The 20,013-nt window shown below is 37.7% G+C and overlaps 1 protein-coding gene across 10 annotated transcripts in view; it reads left to right on the forward strand.

The window, feature by feature from the left end:
- The window catches only part of LOC126380054 (basement membrane-specific heparan sulfate proteoglycan core protein-like), a 275,688-nt gene that overhangs the window by 194,788 nt on the left and 60,887 nt on the right, over window positions 1-20,013 (forward strand). For 5 of the 10 annotated variants that reach the window (XM_050029212.1, XM_050029218.1, XM_050029214.1 and 2 more), the window contains 12 exons: window positions 1,317-1,433; window positions 2,073-2,186; window positions 3,497-3,601; window positions 3,931-4,044; window positions 4,809-5,033; window positions 5,900-6,019; window positions 8,238-8,361; window positions 9,782-9,894; window positions 10,804-10,914; window positions 16,220-16,501; window positions 17,764-17,886; window positions 19,480-19,533. In XM_050029212.1, coding sequence (XP_049885169.1) covers window positions 1,317-1,433; window positions 2,073-2,186; window positions 3,497-3,601; window positions 3,931-4,044; window positions 4,809-5,033; window positions 5,900-6,019; window positions 8,238-8,361; window positions 9,782-9,894; window positions 10,804-10,914; window positions 16,220-16,501; window positions 17,764-17,886; window positions 19,480-19,533 — 1,602 coding nt within the window. The remainder of the gene's footprint in view (window positions 1-1,316; window positions 1,434-2,072; window positions 2,187-3,496; window positions 3,602-3,930; window positions 4,045-4,808; window positions 5,034-5,899; window positions 6,020-8,237; window positions 8,362-9,781; window positions 9,895-10,803; window positions 10,915-16,219; window positions 16,502-17,763; window positions 17,887-19,479; window positions 19,534-20,013) is intronic. The other 5 variants (XM_050029216.1, XM_050029217.1, XM_050029215.1 and 2 more) reach the window with 5 other exon arrangements.

A 20,013-nucleotide genomic window follows, 5' to 3' on the forward strand; every position in this document is an offset into this window, starting at 1 on the left:
ACTATCATTTATTACCAACATGAGGTATTTAATATCTTCTCAAATAAGAGCTTTTAACTCCCCGTCGTGGGCTCCGTAATGACAGCAATGTGTCTGCAATTATGTTCTAATGTTACACCTATAGTGGTCACACTTCCAAATACATTATTAAAGTGCAGCAAATGTTAAACGGCTATGATTAAGTAGGGATATGGTTAAAATGTACACCAAAGTTGGATGGAGCCAAATCCTCTGGATAAGGTTCGTAAGCGTGCGTCGAATATCCTGGTATCTTTAAAAAAGTTGTTTCAAACGTTGAGCGGTGCGAAGCGCGGCGGCAGACTGTCAAATACTTCACGCTATAAAACCGTTACGGGTATACATAACGCAACTTTGCAAAATACTTGCGTATGTGCTGTCTCAGAGCTTAATACGCGCCTATTTAGTATATAGGAATAAGTAGATCACGTACTAGACCCGTCTGCGGGATAGCGTCAGAATTTTAAATACGCGAAGGTGTTTCTGAAAATGTTTATGTTTAAGAAAAAGGGCGCAAAATTCCCCGCGGTACGGCAGCTTTTTCTTTTATTGTCTATTTATGCAAACACACTTGCACTGACTGTCGGCACGTGATCACATTGTCTCCGCTCACGTCACCATCTCTTGTTGTAAAATTGAACGAGCTCTTAATTTACTCTTGACAGCTTTATCACTGTCGGTCTCTCGATGATAGCCATTGCCCGTTACAATTTGAAGGCACTTTATACTACTTAACACTAATGAACTTTAAAAGGACTGTAAGTACCAATGATAATAGTTAGGTATCCTAAGTTACGGCGCCTTCAAATCCTATCGCGCAACCGCGCGTTTTTATCAATCCAAACCGCGCGCCACGCGGCTGTGTCGCGACGTCACACGACAGCCGCGCTGCAGCGACGCGGCTTTGAAGGCGACTTCAGTTAGAAATTCCAATGTGATAAGGCAATTTCAAATTATGCATAAGTAAACAGGCAAAGAAGCTAACAGTTTCACGCTAGTTATGCTACATGTTGGTTAGCAATTTAGTATTCAAATACACAGTATAACTCTTCATGCTCGCTTAAAACTGTCTCCGGATTCCTTACGCAAGCAGATGTAGTTCCAAATCACTAAGTTGGAGACGCCAACTTATAGAAGTTACACGGAGACGGTTAAGTTATACTTTCATTGTGTGGGCAACAGTCGAGTGGCGGCCTCTATTGGTGGAGAGGGAACTAAGCGGCTTGGAAGTGATGTTAAGGTAGCCCTTTGTTGTGTGAAGATGGAGCCTATTGTAAGTTGTTGTTTGTTGTCAACAGAAACGTGTGGCGTGGACGACTTCCGCTGCAACAACGGGAAATGTATCGAAGGCAGCCGCCGGTGCGACCACATCGTCGACTGCCCCGGCACGGGCAACGAGGATGAACTCAACTGCAGTAAGTCTACGATGTCGTTAGCGAACCTCCTCACGGCGCGACGCGATTTGTGTTACAAACAAGTGACGATTTGAGAATAGGGAAGATGACAATTTGGATATTTAATACGTATCACGAAACATGTCCCGTGGCTTTTAATGGAATTGACAAGTCATACAAAGTCACAATAATTCTATGCAGATTTGGCGAATACCAGTTAGGTTAGGTTTAGTTTTGAGCAATAAAGATATTTGATTTGATTTGAATACTGCGAAACCAGCGCGCGCACTTGTTTCGTGGCGTGGACTCCATTTAGGTACTTATCTACTTTTTACAAATTCTCAAAACGTGTCTATGTTTATATGATTTAGGAAAGTAATCAAACTTTTTGTTAATACATGTCCTCATGACAACAACAACCTTACCAAAATCACACTTCCGTTCGCGCCGTGACGAAACTCACGTTACCGAGAAATGCGTTTTGTATGTACGTGAGCTAACCTGTATTAAGGTGGTTTTCCCTTCACGGGTCTAAAGATCGGATAGGTACTTGCTTCTGTAAAAAACTGGACCTGTCAAATTTTCAGGTTAGGTAAGCGGACCTGTGTGACTACGTGTGAAACGGAATAATGCCCCTAATCATTTCTTTTTTGTATACAGAGTGCAGGCCAGACGAATTCCAGTGCGTCAGTGACGGATCTTGCATCGAGGCCAGGAAGCGTTGTGATGGACAAAGCCACTGCCGCGACAGCTCCGATGAGGACGACTGTGGTGGTGAGTTGATGAGCAAACAGATACTTCAGAACTATCCGTTCGAGTTAACTTGACAGCTCGGTGCCCTGTCGGTTTCCCCGCACAGCGCCAAGCATTTGTCTTTATGTAAAGAACGAAAAGGATCTTTTGCCATTTGGCCGTAATCGGAACCGCTCATCTCAAAATGACAATTTTGCCAGCTGTTATAATTTAAATGTACGAAAATGCCTGTTAGTGCCACAAGATTCTTGACAACCTACAGTTGCGTATATACCCAAGCGGTCATGTTCAAGTGCGTGCTAATTTTGTCATCAGCACGAGGTGTCAAGTTGACTCGCATGAGCTGTGATCCTGTCGTTTCCAGTAAACAATACCACAACAATGTTTCATTCTGAATCTTTGTCTGTGTACGCTTCATTGTTGGATCGGTAAGTCTCTCGTATGTTGGACTGGTCTGGCAACCACGTTTGCAAAGATAGTGGCAAGTTTCGGTGTCGAGACGGCACTTGTATCTCTGTACTCCTGCGCTGTGATGGCTACAAGGACTGCGCACGAGACGGCAGCGACGAAATCGGGTGTCGTAAGTATCTAATCTAACACTCGACAGCGATTTTATTGAACGATATTCTTTACAAGACTTTTCAATCCAGCGTGATATAGAAATCACTCTAGGAGAGTCTGGTAATGGTTCACACAGTTCATGATAATAATAGTGCACCCACTACCTTCTCCCCGCCTCTTCACTATAAGCAGGTTAAGAGATTCAGAAATTTTATGGCTAACCATCACATTTTAAAAAAGAATGTTTAAAAACAATAAAATCTCTGTCACTATTAACTCTATTTTGTCGGTACTAACATGTACAATAAGTATGATCTAACAAAAGCATGCAGCTCGGATCAATGGCAATGCGATCGTGGCAGTTGTATCAAGCGCAGTAAACGCTGCGATGGGCGCGTCGACTGCCCCACTGATCGCTCCGACGAAAGAAACTGCTTAGGTAAGATCTCCTTGTATATAATCAACAGTTTTCACACGTACTAATGAAATATAACGAGTGTTTGGTCCCCAGCTCTTTGTATGTGCAAGATCGAATACTGTAAACTGTTGTAACTTAATATTATTAATTATAAGTAGCACGATTTGAAGTTCCATCTTGCACAAATGAAAAGCAACTTGATAATTTGTATATTTTATAAATATTTCAAAAAATACTAATTCAACAAGGCGTTTTATAATCTAAGAAAAGCACGCTTATTCATCACATCACATCATAAATACACCATGACTACCATGAGGAACGATTTTACTAGCTTTGCATGTATTTACAGCCAGGTACTTTAGATGCAGGACTGGAAAGTTAATCCCAGCATCTCTAAGATGCAATCGCGGTTACGATTGTCCACCAGGAGACTATTCCGACGAACAGAATTGTCGTAAGTTTATCATACTACGAAATTCACCAACTGTCGCTTTTTCAATATACTCTATTTCTTATTTCCTGTCTCATTCTCTCCTCTTTACCACGTCTACATCTTCGTGTACGCAGTCCGTCTATTGCTTGATTTTTTGTTTCATTTGTCTTTTAGTATGCGGTGACTGGTTTTCTGTTTTCTCCTTCGTTCTGTTCCATATATTTCTTTACATCTCCAACATTATTCTTCTGTCTAATATTTTCCTTTTCTGGTCTGTTACCTGAATTGCTCTCATTTCTATTGGACTCTTTTGGAATGATATGAGATGATGCGTTTTTTTTACCGGTCAGCATGTGGTGATGGCGACTTCCGCTGCGACAATGGCCACTGCATCCCCGCCTCCAAACATTGTGACAGAACGCATGACTGTCAAGACCGATCCGATGAAAGAGATTGCATTTATGGTTTGCATCTTTAAAATATATCTAAACAAAATTCAAAATTCTCTCAAAATTTCCACAGTAGACAGAAGATGTAAGGTGATGGTTATAATATTGAACCCCCTTTACCATTACTTTTACTGCAGCATGATAATAAATTACTACAATTACTACCAAATGCACCGCATAAGAGAACAATTAGCATTACTTTTAAATTAACTCTTATTGAAATTGTTATTGGATTTCAAAAGTGATTTCAACATGAGATTGCAAATTATTCGGAAAATATTTCATCAAAATGAAATCCAATTTCAATAAAATAATAATGTGCATTACGACTTCTTTATTTTATAATATTCAGCCTTTGAGAATGTTGAGAGAGAGAGCAGTAAATAATTTATGTCGAAAAGTAATAAAGACATAACGTCACTTAATATATGAAAATCTCGTCAGCGGCTTTTTATAAAATCACATTCTGTTGTGATTTTTTTCACGCTAATTTTCAATCCACGTAAACAATTAATTAGGATCAATAATTATAAGCTGTTGTTGGAGTATTTTTTAAAAAGGCACTTACAAGGTTTTCATTAGAAGGATTATTAAGTGAGAAGTCGCAATCTACAGTGTACAGTTAGAAAACTAAATTAATATCCCCTATATATTTTGAATTGGGTTACACTAGTCTGGTGGAAGTACCTTTATGTATACACAGTATTCACATATTGATAGCCCACTAGTGTACCTGCTTAGATTTAGGGTTATGGTATGTACATTGTATATTACGGCAGGCACCATTTGCATGGCTTACGAGTATAAGTGCACGAGTGGAGAGTGCGTGCGCGCAGAGGCGGCGTGCAACGGCAGCGCGGAATGCGCCGACGGCTCTGACGAACGAAACTGCCCCTGCAGAAGGGACCAATTCGAATGCCGCGACGGCACCTGTATTAACCTAGCCCTCCGCTGTAACGGTCAAAGAGACTGCAGGCCTAACGGGGAAGACGAAGTCGACTGCCGTAAGTACAACGCGAGGTTCACCGCCGTTCTTTGAGTAAACTATCCTATAATTCCCCTTGTCCTCGTGCTGTTGATACTGCTGCCCGCCCAAATATTGGGAATGCGGAAACGCCTGCATTGTTACTGAAAAGCGACGCCACGGTCTTCCCCACTGCCTCAATTTTTCCGACGAGAGTTACTGATATTGACTCACAACAATGAGTACCAAAGGTTAATCGTGAAGGGTTTGCATCTTCGTGCACGTGCATGTCTTAGGTACCTGCATGGATGAAATTATTGCACCTACAACATCATAATTATCACGTGCATTACTTTTTTGTATTTTATTCAGTTACGGATTTATTTTTGAATGTCAACATTAAATACGTCAATGTTTTTTGAAGATGTTCATATATTATCATCAGCTATATTTGCTAATTTCATTATAAAAGTTAAGTAAGTAGCTAAATGTGAAATTACTTATTCGCTTATGAGATAATGAGAGCCGTGGAATGGAGTCGTGATTATATTATTGGAACGACTGTTAGATCAGGTTGTGTTATGGGGAAAAGAAAACAGAAGGTAGACTGGTTTTGATTTCTTATCTCTACCTTTCTAGGAGCCTCAGCTAAGTTGCAAACGATTTTGACAGTGACAGTGATAAAAAATATGGGATTGCCATGTCATCTTAAATGTCACTTATGTCAATCCCATACATTATCATCACTGTTCACATGTTAATCTCGTAGTGTGACTTAAATGGGATCTATGGGGTTTTGAGAGCTCATATTCTATGTGTGCGCTACATAAGCGAGTACCTACTGTTTTTTTTGATGTGTTGTTGAGTATCCGTTGGTGACTGACTTGCTGTTATGGTGTGTTGTAGGCAGCGTACAGTGTCCCGCGGATAGTTTCACCTGCAACCCAGGGTCTGCCATCCGATGCGCCAGAAGATGTGACGGCCAGACAGAGTGCGACTCCGGCGAAGACGAAGACAATTGCGAAGGTAAAGGTTTTTTTATGACTTTTCCTTTCGATTGTTCTATGACTACGCTTGCAAAAACTTAAAAAAATACTGGACCTGGAAGTTTTTTGAAAATTATTTTCTTTCATTCAAAATAGCAATATTTTGATTTTGGAATCGTTTCAATGTGATATTATATGGTAAGTTATTTTTAACTGCATCTTAACAAAATGCTCAGACACAGATCCGCTCTCGTTGTCCATGTAATTAAACAAAAAGTGCATAATATAAAATAAGTAATATGTAAATTAATAAAGTTCCTTAGCTTTTTATTTTAGTTTAAAATTATTAAGTAATATTGTCGAAATTCTACACACTAATAGTAATGATTTCAGTGCGTAGTAAGTATTTAGTAGGTATTATACTCATGAAAATGCGAATTTATTAAATTATGCGAAATATTGCTTTTGCGAATGTTCCTGTGTGACCTTTTGATTAATAAGCTGTCTCGTACCGTTTTCGTGTGGATTTTTAATTAATTTGACAATTGGCGAATTAGGTCATATTTTGATAATATTTCTGATTTTGGCGGACAAAACTTGTTTTTTTAGGTTATTTTTTTTTGACATGACTTGTCCTCTATCTAGTTCTATCTCCTTCATACACTTTTTAGTAACTGAAGGATGGATGGAGCTATTCTTTTTTAGAGCTGTCAAACTAAAAAAAAGTTTTGACGTACATAATTGGCACCACTGATCAATGGTTGCAATTTTTTGGAACATGTCAACATTGGCCCCGATTCCTGCAGACACCGCCTAATTTTATTTTAAGTTATATCCGTCAGTTTCATATCCGTCGAAAAGGAAAGGCAATAAATACATTTGAATTTGAATAAAATTAGATGGTATTTACAGGAATTAGCACCATTGTCAACCATATTGCTCAACAGAACCCCATCATCATAAGGATATAAAAACTGTCTATTTATCTGTGTCTTAAGTTTGATTTGAGTGTTCTTTAATTTTGACAGTTCCCCATACTATTTGAGTAAACAAACATATTGCTTTGGTTATATTTTTACACTATAACCCTTTGCGCAGCGTTTAACTGCAGAATCCCAAAAGATCGGAAAGAAGAAAACTTAGAATTTTTTTCAATCAAAACTGCTTTTTTCTAACTGATGGCTACTTTCTTTGTTGTAACTCATCCGTCAGACGGAATACACGCCACGTTGCAACATTTTATAGCAATTTATCTCGAATTTTAGCTGGACAGTATGGAGAACTGTCAAAATTTAGGAACACTCGACAGTGGTGCCTACACATTCCATCCAATATGTTAGTAAAGCTGGGTCTACGTATAATACATTTGTGTTGTGGCGTATCGTATCTCCGTTTCGTATCATCGTAACGTTTCTTCTGCTTTTACACCGTTTTGTTTTTGCTTTGCACGGAGCTTGTGCAGGATTCGCTTTTGTCTACTCCAAAATGAAAGGTCCGTGTCATAGAGGAGTTAAGGCAATGTTTTGAGACCATACGTCATGGCCGCGTCCACTCTAGAATAGATACGCGTCGGTGATACGAATTCGGTAATCGGATTGGGAAATACATATTATGTGGCTCCAGCTTGTGCCTGTCTAAGTTTTATTTAGTACTGTAACACAACTAAATAAAATAGTACGAGCGACACGCCAATAGATGGCGAAAGTAATCTATTAGAACGCGGTATCGACATTGTATTAGATTCTAATAAGAAGATTCTATAATTTGTGTCACTTGTTACATCCTCTTTTTGTTACAAATAAACCTGAACAAAAGATTTTTTTATATATAGATTCTAATAATAAGCAATAAAAATAACATTTAAGTAGGACGTTCACAATAACTTCAGACCCAGAGTAAACCAGAAGAAAATAGGAAGGATTTATAATATTTTTTTATTGTTTGTAGGTTCTCGAGACTTTCAAGTAGTGGCAAAAAGGTGTAGAGCTGATTTAACTTAGTTTATCTATGACAAAAATCATAATTTCGATTACCGAATACCGAATGGCATAGCTACACTTACGCCATCTATTGTCGCCGAGCCGAGGGTCCCAACACCTTTAAACGTATTGAAAGTCACCTGATGTTTTGATACTTCTCTTGCGTTACTAGGATAGGGTTTGTCCTATTTGATGAGATTTGCCTCATCAAATCCCCTCTACAGTACTTATTATTGTTTATCTATTGTGTGGTGTAACTGAGTTGTATTGTCTTTAAAGAGTGCAACCACGAGTGCAATGGCAGATGCCTGGAGGACGTGCTGATCTGTAACGGAGTCAGCGACTGCCCCGATGGCAGTGATGAACTCGACTGCGACGGCTGCGACGGCCCCACCGACTTTAGGTAAAACACCAAGTCAATTATGACTATCAAACATTCTTGCCTCTACTGGCTGTACTAGATATAAGCGTCAATTTGCCATACTCATTTTTGGTAACTGACTTTATTATCAGAATAACCCAATAAACTTTTCGGTGCTACTCGTAAGACGTGCAAAATCTGGCTGTCCGAGATTTTATTTAGTTTGGCAGTTTTAAAACTAACTCCTGTTTCCACTCATCGTAAGTGAAGGATGGCTCCATTTTTAGATATGCAAGCTACAATGACATTAAGTTTTGGCTGCTAGAATTAGCATCATTAGATAAATGTATATTTTTGAAACGATTTAACCAAAAATTTCTTGAAATTTTACATTGACTGGTTACCAATATGAATGTTGGAAATAGAGCTGTATTATGTTCACGCCAGTCTTTACTATTTGAAAGTTTAATTACATAAAATTGTCGTATGACCACGATAACCGACCGTGTCAGAACCACTAAAGTATGCTTTACCTGTACTTTCTTTGGAAGAAACTATGAAGTTGAAACGTCGGACGGATGATGCTTGTATGTAGTCTGTTTTTTTTGCTATGGCTTTGCTAGACTGTATTTTTTTGTTAATTATTCTTTACATTGTTTCTACTTAGATAATGTGCAATATTTTCTTAACAGCTGGATTAGGTATTTTGAGCGACATGTTTGCGAATTTTAAAATGGCATCTTGCGAATGTGTTTTATTTTTTAAATTAAGTATAATATTTGCGTCACGTTTGCTCCGCTGCTGCTATGCGATTTATACTATGTAATGTACACCTGTGTCTTGAATATTATGGCGGAATCTTTAAGAATTATTATAATTTTGGAACAAAGAGGGATGGACGTTTTGAAACCCTCTTATTAATAAAAAAAATATCTATATTTTGAAATGTCTGTAAACATCCTTTGTAGAACTTAGTAGTTAGATTTGCAAATAAATATGAGAAAGGAAAATAAATGCTGAGTAGGTACAGCTTGCGATCTTAATATCGCATGGTATGAGGACATGAAGGTCAAACAAGTGTGAGAGAGACCGTTATACATATTTCTCATTCACTCTAGTGCGCAACGCGTGCGTTATATTGAAAAGCTATTACATATGGACGGCACGCCAGCTGCTAAGTTTCAGCTTAGATGCAGTTTTTGTTTATTTTTGAAGTTAGCACAGCTGCGATCCAACTACAATAAAACTGTATTCTATTGCAGTTGAATTGCAGTCAGTTTACAGTTATATCAACAAAAAATACATTCAAGCCACAATTTCACAGCTGCTTTGCAGTTCAAATGAAGTCCGATTATAGTCGGACTATAATCTATATTAGTGAGGACAGCCCTTAAAAAAATAAGCTACAGTACTTATCGTTTTTATTTGGAATGGGGTTTACACGTGATGTGTTTGTTTTCAGGTGCCGAGAAACAGGAGAGTGTCTAAACATCGCCCAACGCTGTAATGGCGTGCCAGAATGCTCCGACTACAGTGACGAGACGGGCTGCAATGACACCATCACTCCTGCACCACGTAAGTATAAAAAAGAAACCGTCTACCTATATACATCCTATTAGGCACACGCCACCACTAAATCAGCGGAGTATAGCACCACACATACCCCCTTTGGCACCACGTAAACATAGAATAAAGAATACTACTACCTATAGAACGGTCACTTTCCGGCTGAACACCCGATTGTCCAAAAGTTAGACAGTCCGTAGTTCGAAGAGCACGCTAAGCAGTCGGTCCCGAGTCCCGGCTAATGTAGCCGTTACATGAGCCATGTAGCCAAGCAAGCAGCTCAAATGGTAACTTTGACCAGGAGGAAGATATGGTCGGTCATTGATCTCACAGCCCACACAAGGGAAGACGATCGTTTCCACCTTAGGACTTAGACCTATCACTACTCCATGGTTGCGACACCAGCGGGAGATTATTCGGATTTCGGTTGCCAGCAACAAATTGGTCGCGAAACCAGGTGAAGCACCCATTATACAACTGCATACATTTTGTTGGTGGCTCAACTATGCTGTCCTTAATATTAGTGGCCACAAATAGTCGTCTATACATTGTTTTAAGTATACGCGGTTATTATCATAATTAAAACACATAATAACGGGTTCTTACCGCGTTTAAATGGGGATATGAGACTCCCGATGTTTCGACACTGTTGCAAGTGCCATGGTCGGGAGTCTCATATCCCCATTTAAACGCGGTAAGAACCCGTTATTATGTGTTTTAATTAAAATAGTCGTCTGTTGAGTTTTAGTTTTGCCTATTCCTTTTAGAGGATAACTTAAGGAATTTACCTGCAGGTTGATCGGCAAGAAGACAAACATGCAACTCATCTTTACGTTTTTTTTTCCTCGCCCTAAATATTTTTTCTACTATTTTGTACTCAATAACTATAATAATTATTATTTTATTTTATATTTACAGGTGGCTGTTTAGAAAATCAGTTCCAATGCCGTAATGGTACTTGCATTAACTACGATTTCTACTGCGACGGCCATGACGACTGTAACGATAACTCTGACGAAGAAAATTGCCGTAAGTATCATAATTAATGTTATTTACACCAACAAAACTATCAATGAAGGCACTTCAATAAGTATTTTGAAGCCGAGTAGGTGTTCATCACGCAACTACACGCAACAGTTGCGCAACATTGTACTGACGACGTGGAAATCGTGATATATCTACATTTTGCACATGAAATCCGAAACCAAAAATCAAAGGTTCAAGTAGAGTTAAAAGTACATTTCGTATTCATCGTATTTATATGACGAGAGTTTTTTTCATATCTCACCAAGTACTTAACACCAACTGAGGCAAACGTACAATAAAAAAACCGCATCCTTCAAATACGTATTTATTGCAGTTGGATTGCAGTCAGTTTGTAGTTACTTGCATCCTAGCAGCGATGTTACAGCTACCTTGCAGTTCGACTGCAATAGCTAGAGTTATCCTAACCAGCATAGTGCAATGATGAATTTTCCAGGCTACGTTTCCCAAGAAATAATATAGATGGCGCTGTACACATTTAACGTGATAATTACCTATTTTCTCATTGCTCGGGTAAATAAATTCAAAAATATAATGTAATGGGTGATATTCGATAACATTATGTACTTATAGAATTATGTTGCTACCTATATTTCTACTCTTTATTATGATCAAAATATCATTTATATCCAAATACAAAGATAAAATATACTTAATTAGAAAATTACAAAATGTGCTTAGACTTTGTGTCCATTTTTTGTTTAACGTGCTACCTAATTACCTTATCGGTTTCAACTGAAAACCAGCGTCATAGTCTAGGCTATGGCATTATGCTGAGGTGGAACCGTTTCGGCATACATTCATAACTGTATTATTTTATGTTAATTATGTTAAAACAATAAGTATGTCGAATAAATATTTTTTCTTCTTCTTCTTCTTCTTAAATATGAATATGTCTGTTATCCATGAAATTAGAAGGTAAAACGAAGGCAACATTGCCATCTATTTTTTTTGTGAACGTAGCCTGGAAAGTTTCTTAATTGGACTGCCTGCGCGATATTTTAGTAAGAGCCGTAACTCACCGAGACGCCATGGTTACAACGCCAATCCATGGCTTTGTTGCCAAAGCGTCACCAAGTGAGTTAGGTACATGATATCGCCGGTGAATTTGCCATAGCGTCTCCATGAGTTGGCCCCAAAGAACAGAATCTATTGTTTCGAATTTATTGCAATTCCGAAATTTTAATTTCTACAGTTGAGAAAGGACTTCAAAGAACTTCCTAGACGCGTTAGTTATTATATCCTGTCAGTAACTAAATGACGGTGTTACTAGATTTCTTATATTCAACAAGTACGATTAGATATAACTCAAAACACTCATTTTTGAGGTTTAGTTTTAGATTTCATGTGTTTATACCAAAGTACAAAAGTTCCGCTTGCACACAACAGGCTACTTATTGAGCAACTTGTTGCACGACTGTTGTTGCTTGATGAAAACGAGGCTTGAAACATTTCCACTCAATGATAGGCACAGCACCTACACGCTCTTAGCGCAGCTGTATTCGCACACAAAATTTATCACTTCTTATATTAATAATAATGCGCAATTATTATTGCACTTTCGTCTAACTCCCAGATATAAAGTGAATGGAACAGCAAATACTTATAAAAAAGGATGCGTGTTTTAAAAAGTTGCTTCGATAAATCTCGTTCTTTGAACAGATATAATTTTACCTGTCCATTTTGGTTTTATATTTATCGGTATTTCCGTTAAGTATTTCCAAAAATCTTACAATACGATACAATAGCTAGTATCCAATAATTGAGTAAGTACTTAGTTATTATATTTTTTATAACGTACTCGTACACGAACTTTGCTCATCCATTTTCACTGTATATCTGCACTTCTCTGCACTTTTCGGACCCTCTTACGAGCACTTGTGCACATAGATCACTTCTAATTGTCCCGCTACTAAATAAATAACAATATTTTCAATAATAATCGACTTTGTCACTCAATTTCTAACACATTGTACCTAAACGTGTTCAATATAATGCAGTTCATTACAATATAATATTATCGATTTACACAACCTATGCAGCTGAACAATGAACTTAATTTCACGTCAAGTGCCATAAGAGTGACTTTATTGTTGACTGATGAGGGGTTAAAGGAAATTGATGATGATTCAGCATGGTATATGGCGCGGGGCTTACGCTCGCCAGCCGCGCCTTGTCGCGATTCCGAATTCACTTGCAACGACGGCCGCTGTATCCCACACACGCGACGTTGCGACAATATCTATGACTGTGTGGACTTCTCCGATGAACAGAACTGTTACAACTCCGGTACTTCTAGAACTATTGAAGGGGGCCACACGGGTGTTGCCGCTCCGTTGCGTCGTTGCAACGGCATTAAATTCTGCAGCGTGCGTTATAGTTTTCCGCTGCCTTATCAGACGACACAGCCTTGCAGAGACTCACAGACTCGTCAAATCGTCTTCAATAGACGTTTTGGGCAAATGAAGATGATGAGTTCAGAACGTCGCAATGATTTGAAATGTAGAACGACTAGCGTCACCGTTCACGCATCGCAACTGACCAACAACGCGCCGTGTGGCCTCACTCTAATACATTCTTTACGGAATGCTGAATGCGTGTTCGAAACCCGGATTGTAAAGCCCCAAGATTTCTTTCATTTCCTCCAAACAGTCAGTCATCGCCATCTTGCGTAGATACGCCATCGAAATTAGACCCATTTTTAACGTGAACACGTCTTATACAATCCCAGTTCAGGCTCTAAACCACACAATTCGACTTTACGAGTTTGAATTCATATTTAACATAGTTGATACATAATTGATGTCACGTGTTTTCCGGGATTTGTGCCCGGTTAATGGCTAAATACTCGCTCCATATCACTCTTAAGGGCCCAGTCTCCAGTTGCAGAATATTTTGCTTAAAAAAGGAAAATAATTGTCACCTAAAACTCGCAACGACTCGATTTTGCGGAGACTGCAGCCTTAAACATAGCTAGCGACGAGTGGGTGTACCTAATAGGGACGCCCATAAAAGTTACAGAAACAAAGGATATTTAATCGTTTCCTATTTAAACGGGACTGTTAATTTAATCATATTTTTATCTGACTCTGTGTGAACCTGTAATATCAAATCATTAAATAGCTTTTAAGAGATATACCGATAGAAGTACTGCGGTTTTTTTACATCCCTATCACATTAACCGGCGCTAAGAATTCTATTTCAAAAATAATACGCAAGAACAGTCAGCTAATTTGAAATTGCTCTTAGTCACTGTAGGCACATTAATAGACGTAAGACATTTAAACCTTTAAGTATTGAAAATTATAAGACGCATTCACGTTAAAACTGACCATAACTTGACCATAGCTCAACCCGTCATCTAGGTATTAGGTAATTACCCTTCTTTATTTCTTAATTCTTCTCACTAGCTCACTCTTTCTTTTTTTCCATAGTATACTTACCTTGACTTTTATACTATCTTAGTCTAGTGGTTAGAAACTTAGTTATCTACTCTTTTACTAGGTTTAAATAAAAAATGACGTCATCATTTAAATATGATGATAAATCCATTAATTTATGTAATTAAAGCTAGACTTAATTTTATAAATCGTCGCATTATAGTGAAATTCACGTAAACGCCTTATTGAAATATCACATGTCATTCTGGTGCAATTATTATTTACTTTAATTAATTTTATACTAGGTAAAAATTGTGACCAAAAATTGAAACTACTACTACTAGCTTGTCTATTGCTGGATTTTGTAAACAAAAATCACTTCTAGATGTAATTTTTCAAAAAGGCATTTACGTATTTTTGACTGTAAGGCGACGAATTGCCGCAAGTAAGAATTAAGTATTTACTTAACTCAAAACTGTTTTTAGAACTTGTCTTAGTCAACGTAAACGTATAAGTAGTCTATTAAAATGTTTACATAAAAAATACTTATTTGCGGAATATTATTGTAGAGGAATAGTACTTCTTCAACATTTGAAATATGTATATTAGCTTGAAATTTATAAATTATCGCTTTTGCATGTTATTTAATCATTTTAAACCAATACGTAGATGAGTGATTCTCAATTAGTGTCACGTGTACCCATTGAGGTATGTTCCAGTGGTTAAAAAAGAATTAGTCTCACAATCCGGAGGCCCCGGGTTCGAATCTCATAATACCAGCACCGTGGTTCACGCCGCGACTTGTGCTGAGTAACGCCCTTTAATTCCAGGACGTCTACTACCACCTTATGATCATTTCGACGAACATCCTATTTTCCTTTTTTGTAATTGTTTTGTGGAGATTTTAAGTGATGTTATCGTCTTGTTTTTGTATGTGACGTCCTTTTAATTATACAATTTCTATTCTATTCTATAAAAACAAAACACTCTAGTTTGGTTAGAATATTGCAAGCTGATTACCCGATACTTGAAGAATACTTGAAGTTGCTTGAAGGGGTTCGCAGATTGTCCTTTGCCATACTAGAGTTATTTTTGCTTGGCTTAGACTTTTGCCATTTCGGCTATGCGATTTTTAAAAGCAAGACAGACTCTTGTCTTCGTCTGCAAAGAAAACGGATTAAAAGTAGTTTCAGCTCATGCCGCCGCGAGCGCTGGTGTTGATTTCATGTACAGTCATGAGCAATATAATGTACCCACTTTAGGACTCTATCGCACCAACATATTTGACATTTAGTGAAACTTACAGTTCAATTTGTCAAAAAAATAATGTGACATGGCACCAAAGTGCATACATACATTTTGATGCTCGTGACCATACGCCACATACTAAATTCCAGTTGACAGTATCTTAGAGAACCACACTTCTATAAAGGATACGCAAAATTTATTCTTTGATGGGGCAAAGAACGTAATTGAGAACCACTTATCAGGAAATAAATATTTTTTTATATATACATATAAGAAAGTTAGATATAGAAAGCCGTTACTTTAAAAACTATGACACATTTCCCATTACTATTTTCCGTTATCGAAGTCAGTTCGCGTCAACAATTTATTTTAAATAATATTCTGTTTTCAAACTGCCAAATTAAGTCATCAAATCTCAATCTGTATTTAATGAAAGATTTCCCTTGACCCTCATGTTGGTAAAACTATTTATGATCACTGTTTGACTGTGAAAAGACAACTTTCCTCCGACCAAATATCTAGTTTCATCCAGAAAAAAAAGAAAGTCATGAATAGCTGTTGGACTGTCCTGTACAGGTTTCCGTACTACCAACATTACTCCAATGGAAGTCTTTCCAGAAATGCAACATATTAGTGCTTAATATATTTATTTGAAATGGCAGATGTGGTTCGTGACTGCAGCAGCGAGGATTTCCAGTGTGTGTCTGGTCAATGTATCAATGGTGCCGGCTACTGTGATGGAGTGCCTCAGTGTGACGACGGGTCTGACGAAAACGGGTGCCCTACCACCAGGCCGTGGTACACCACCACACCCTACCAGCCCCCCTACCAGCCGTCCTACCCGCCCCCAACTGCTAGACCAACTAGGCCACCCTACGACTACTATACCACCACTCCTTTCCCGACCTACCCAAGACCACCGCCTCCTCCGCCAGATAACAGAGGTAAGATTCAGTACAATTTGTTTTTAATGGTAATTACGTGGGACCCATCTATAGGTTCACCTAAAATTGTAAGCACCGTTAGTTTATAATAAATCTAGTGACATTATAAATTAAAAAAATGAACTAGCCAGTAAAATAACAATAAAGTGTATGTATGAATAATCTACCTGCGCCTAGCTACGAAATAAGGGACTTTCCAAACCATGTTTCTAAAAAAAAATAGATGGCGCTGTATAACTCTAATGGGATAACTACCCATTTTCTTATTGCTCGGATCTGGGGGCACGGGAGTGCCCCCGCCAAGACGAGCAATGTACAGAATTATTCAATGGTAGAGGCTTATATAAAAGTAAATGTTGTTTGATATTGGAATCTGATTTGTATAGAATTTTGTTGTTACCTATATAGCTTCTTTCCCCGTTTGTCCGGCCAAGTACTTAATGCCATCTGCGGCAGATCTACAATAAGTCACGTCAGGATAAAATTATAATGCGTCTCGTTATTTTGATCAGAACAAAAATGGGGGGAAGAAGAAGAGGTGGCTGGTTCTAATACCAAGTGTACGGTCACGAGCATTAATATGTACACACTTTGGTACCATGTCACATTAACTTTTTTGACAAATTGATCTGTAAGTCTCACTAAATGTCAAATATGTTAGTGCGACAGAGTCCTAAAGTGGGTACATTATATTGCTCATGACAGCGCCATCTATATTTCTATTAGGGAACGTGGCCTGTAAAGTTCCTCATTGTGAACAAACTTCATTGCACCCAATCAGGTTTTACAATATTACAAGATAAAGGCGCCGAGTGCGTTTGGACCATGGATCAAAATATAAAAAAGTGTTCAGTTAAAACCCGTTTTTAATTAAAACGCGTTTTTCCAAGTTACAACTAGGTTGTTTTCGCTAAAGGCACTTGTAAAAATGTAACTAAAAAATATACCTGTAATAAGTTAGATTAGCTTCGTTACAAAATCGGTTAGGTTAGAACGTTAACCGAAAATCTAGTTTTAACAAAGGCAATTTATAGATGTCATATACAAATGTTATTTTAAGGTGGCTGTAACTTTTTCTACAGTTGTTTGAATTGGATTGTCCTTAAGGGCTACAATAGAAAAGTAAACCAGAAAGTTAGGCAAAAAATGTGACTGACTCCTCTGGGTACGCCCATTGGCAACCTAACACTTAAAATACGTGGTCGTTGTTAATCTCGAGGATCGTTGTCTGGTCTTCCTCTAACATCAATGTTCGGCACCAGATCGATGCACCAGAAATCAATGGCGTTGCGAGAACGGACCGTGTATCGACTCATTCCGTCGATGCGATGGCCATGTCGACTGTCCCTACGACAGCAGCGATGAGTTCGATTGTCCCCCTGGCAGTAAGAACGAAGCTACCATAAGCTACCACTAGCTACCACAAGCTACCATTAACACTTCGGTGCAATGAACACTAATTGTAATGAAACTTATAACAACACTAAAATGTCAAACTTTACGTGCGAGTTTAACTAATGAAGGACAGGCTAGAGAGAATCGCTGAAAGGAATTCAAAATTGCATTGTCATTTACTTTATTCGTAAAAGGGGTTTTATAGACTGTATTTGACTTGATGGATTTGACTTTGAAACTGTAAACCGACTGCAATTCAACTGCAATTAAACTGGCTGGTAGTTTAAATACAGACGTTAATGTCGTACAAGTAGACCATCACTCGGCATTGGGTGACAAAAAGTTGAAGAAGAAGAAAATTAGTTGCATCGGTTTTTGAAACTTTATAATACAAAAAGTTGCATTTGAATTCTTTTCATTAGATTTGCTCACTTGTTTATCTACCTAATTCATTTTACTTCATGTTTAATAGCTAACAGTAAGGTTCAGAATACACGGTGAAAAAGTATTTATTCTTTATTTAACTTTTTAAGTATGCAAACCTAAACTGATCTAGCGTTCTTCTCGGATCTCGATATAATCAACGATTTTAAGTGTTTAATATTGTATAATTTCCTCTTTATTTCTGACTCGATTTATAATATCAAGTTTACTTTGATTTGATATGTCAAAACAAATAATGTCTAACCTATCAACGACCTCTATACAATACATTACAAATCTGTCGTCACAATTTAGTCCAGTAGTCACACAGGTCACTAGACTAGATTATAATCTAATCACTGTACAGGATTCTAGTCTGCACTAGACTAACTAAACTACACGTCGAGCATCACCGTGTATTCTATACCTTTTATGTTTCTATCGTGAATGTTGCGTCGTTCGTCTTCTGTCATTGTAACAGTTTTTAATTAATATCTAAATAATAATATATAATAATATTAATCGTAATAATCCTTACTGTCGTCTTCTTCACCCGCGGCACCTGTTCCGCGGCAATCATATCGAAGGTTTCGTCCAATAGCCGTGAGACGTTTATCCACGTAGATAACATTCGCTGCGCCTATTGGTCAAAACCCTCGATGTAATTTGAAACCCGTGCCGTCCGCGCTGTTGTGTCTTATAATTACGTCTGATGCGATAATGCGTTTCTAAAGACGTGCTTTTGATAACTTGTAAATGTTGTACATAAAACGATATTGCTTTGTAAATTAATGTTTTGAGTTTTAATAAAAAAATATTTAGCGATTATATAAAAAAACAGACACTTACAGGTGGTAGCGTGAATAAATAGACAACTAAAATTTAATAAAAGATAAAGTAACAAAACATTTCTGCTTTTTTTTTGTTGACGAATAAATATAACTTGTGAAACATTGTAATGTTTTTCTTAGTACGGCCACGAGTACTAATATGTATACACTTTGAAACCATGTCACATTAACTTTATTGACAAATTGAACCGTAAGCCTCATTAAATGTCAAATGTGACGGTGCGACAGGGTTCTAAAGTGGGTACATGATATTGCTCATGACTGTACTTACTTAATAATAATAATTTACTAATACTAATATATTTGCAGGTCCAGTTGCTTTAAAACTACAGACATACCCGGATGCTCAATCGGTTAGAAACGGTAAGTCAAGTTTCTTCTTTTTTACTAGATCTAACTATACGCCCTACTACAAAAAAATGGAGTCTTATTTTTGAAAACATACTTATGTACCTGTCTACTGGTTACTCTATGGTACCGATCCACTGTAGATTATAATGGTGCTATTTGTTGATATAGACTTGATTATTTTGCCTGTCACTATAACCAGGTACAACCTATCTTTGAGCAATCTACTGAACAGGGTGGTTAAAACCGCCACATCGAAGCAATTCATCTAGAAAGCAATATTGCTATTTGACTTGTGTGCATTGCGCGCTTACTTTTAATATGCGCAAATGTCAAATAGCAATATTGCTTTTCTAGATCAAGTGCTTTGATGTGGCGTTTTTAACTCCCCAGTTTATTATTGTAAAGTTTTCATTATTGTATTATTTTTAAATTGGATATTATTGTAAGTTGGTTCAACCAATGCTAAAAGGGTGTTAAGCTACTTATAATAAT

Source organism: Pectinophora gossypiella, chromosome Z (genome assembly GCF_024362695.1).
Source record: "Pectinophora gossypiella chromosome Z, ilPecGoss1.1, whole genome shotgun sequence".
Taxonomy (NCBI): Eukaryota; Metazoa; Arthropoda; class Insecta; order Lepidoptera; family Gelechiidae; genus Pectinophora; species Pectinophora gossypiella.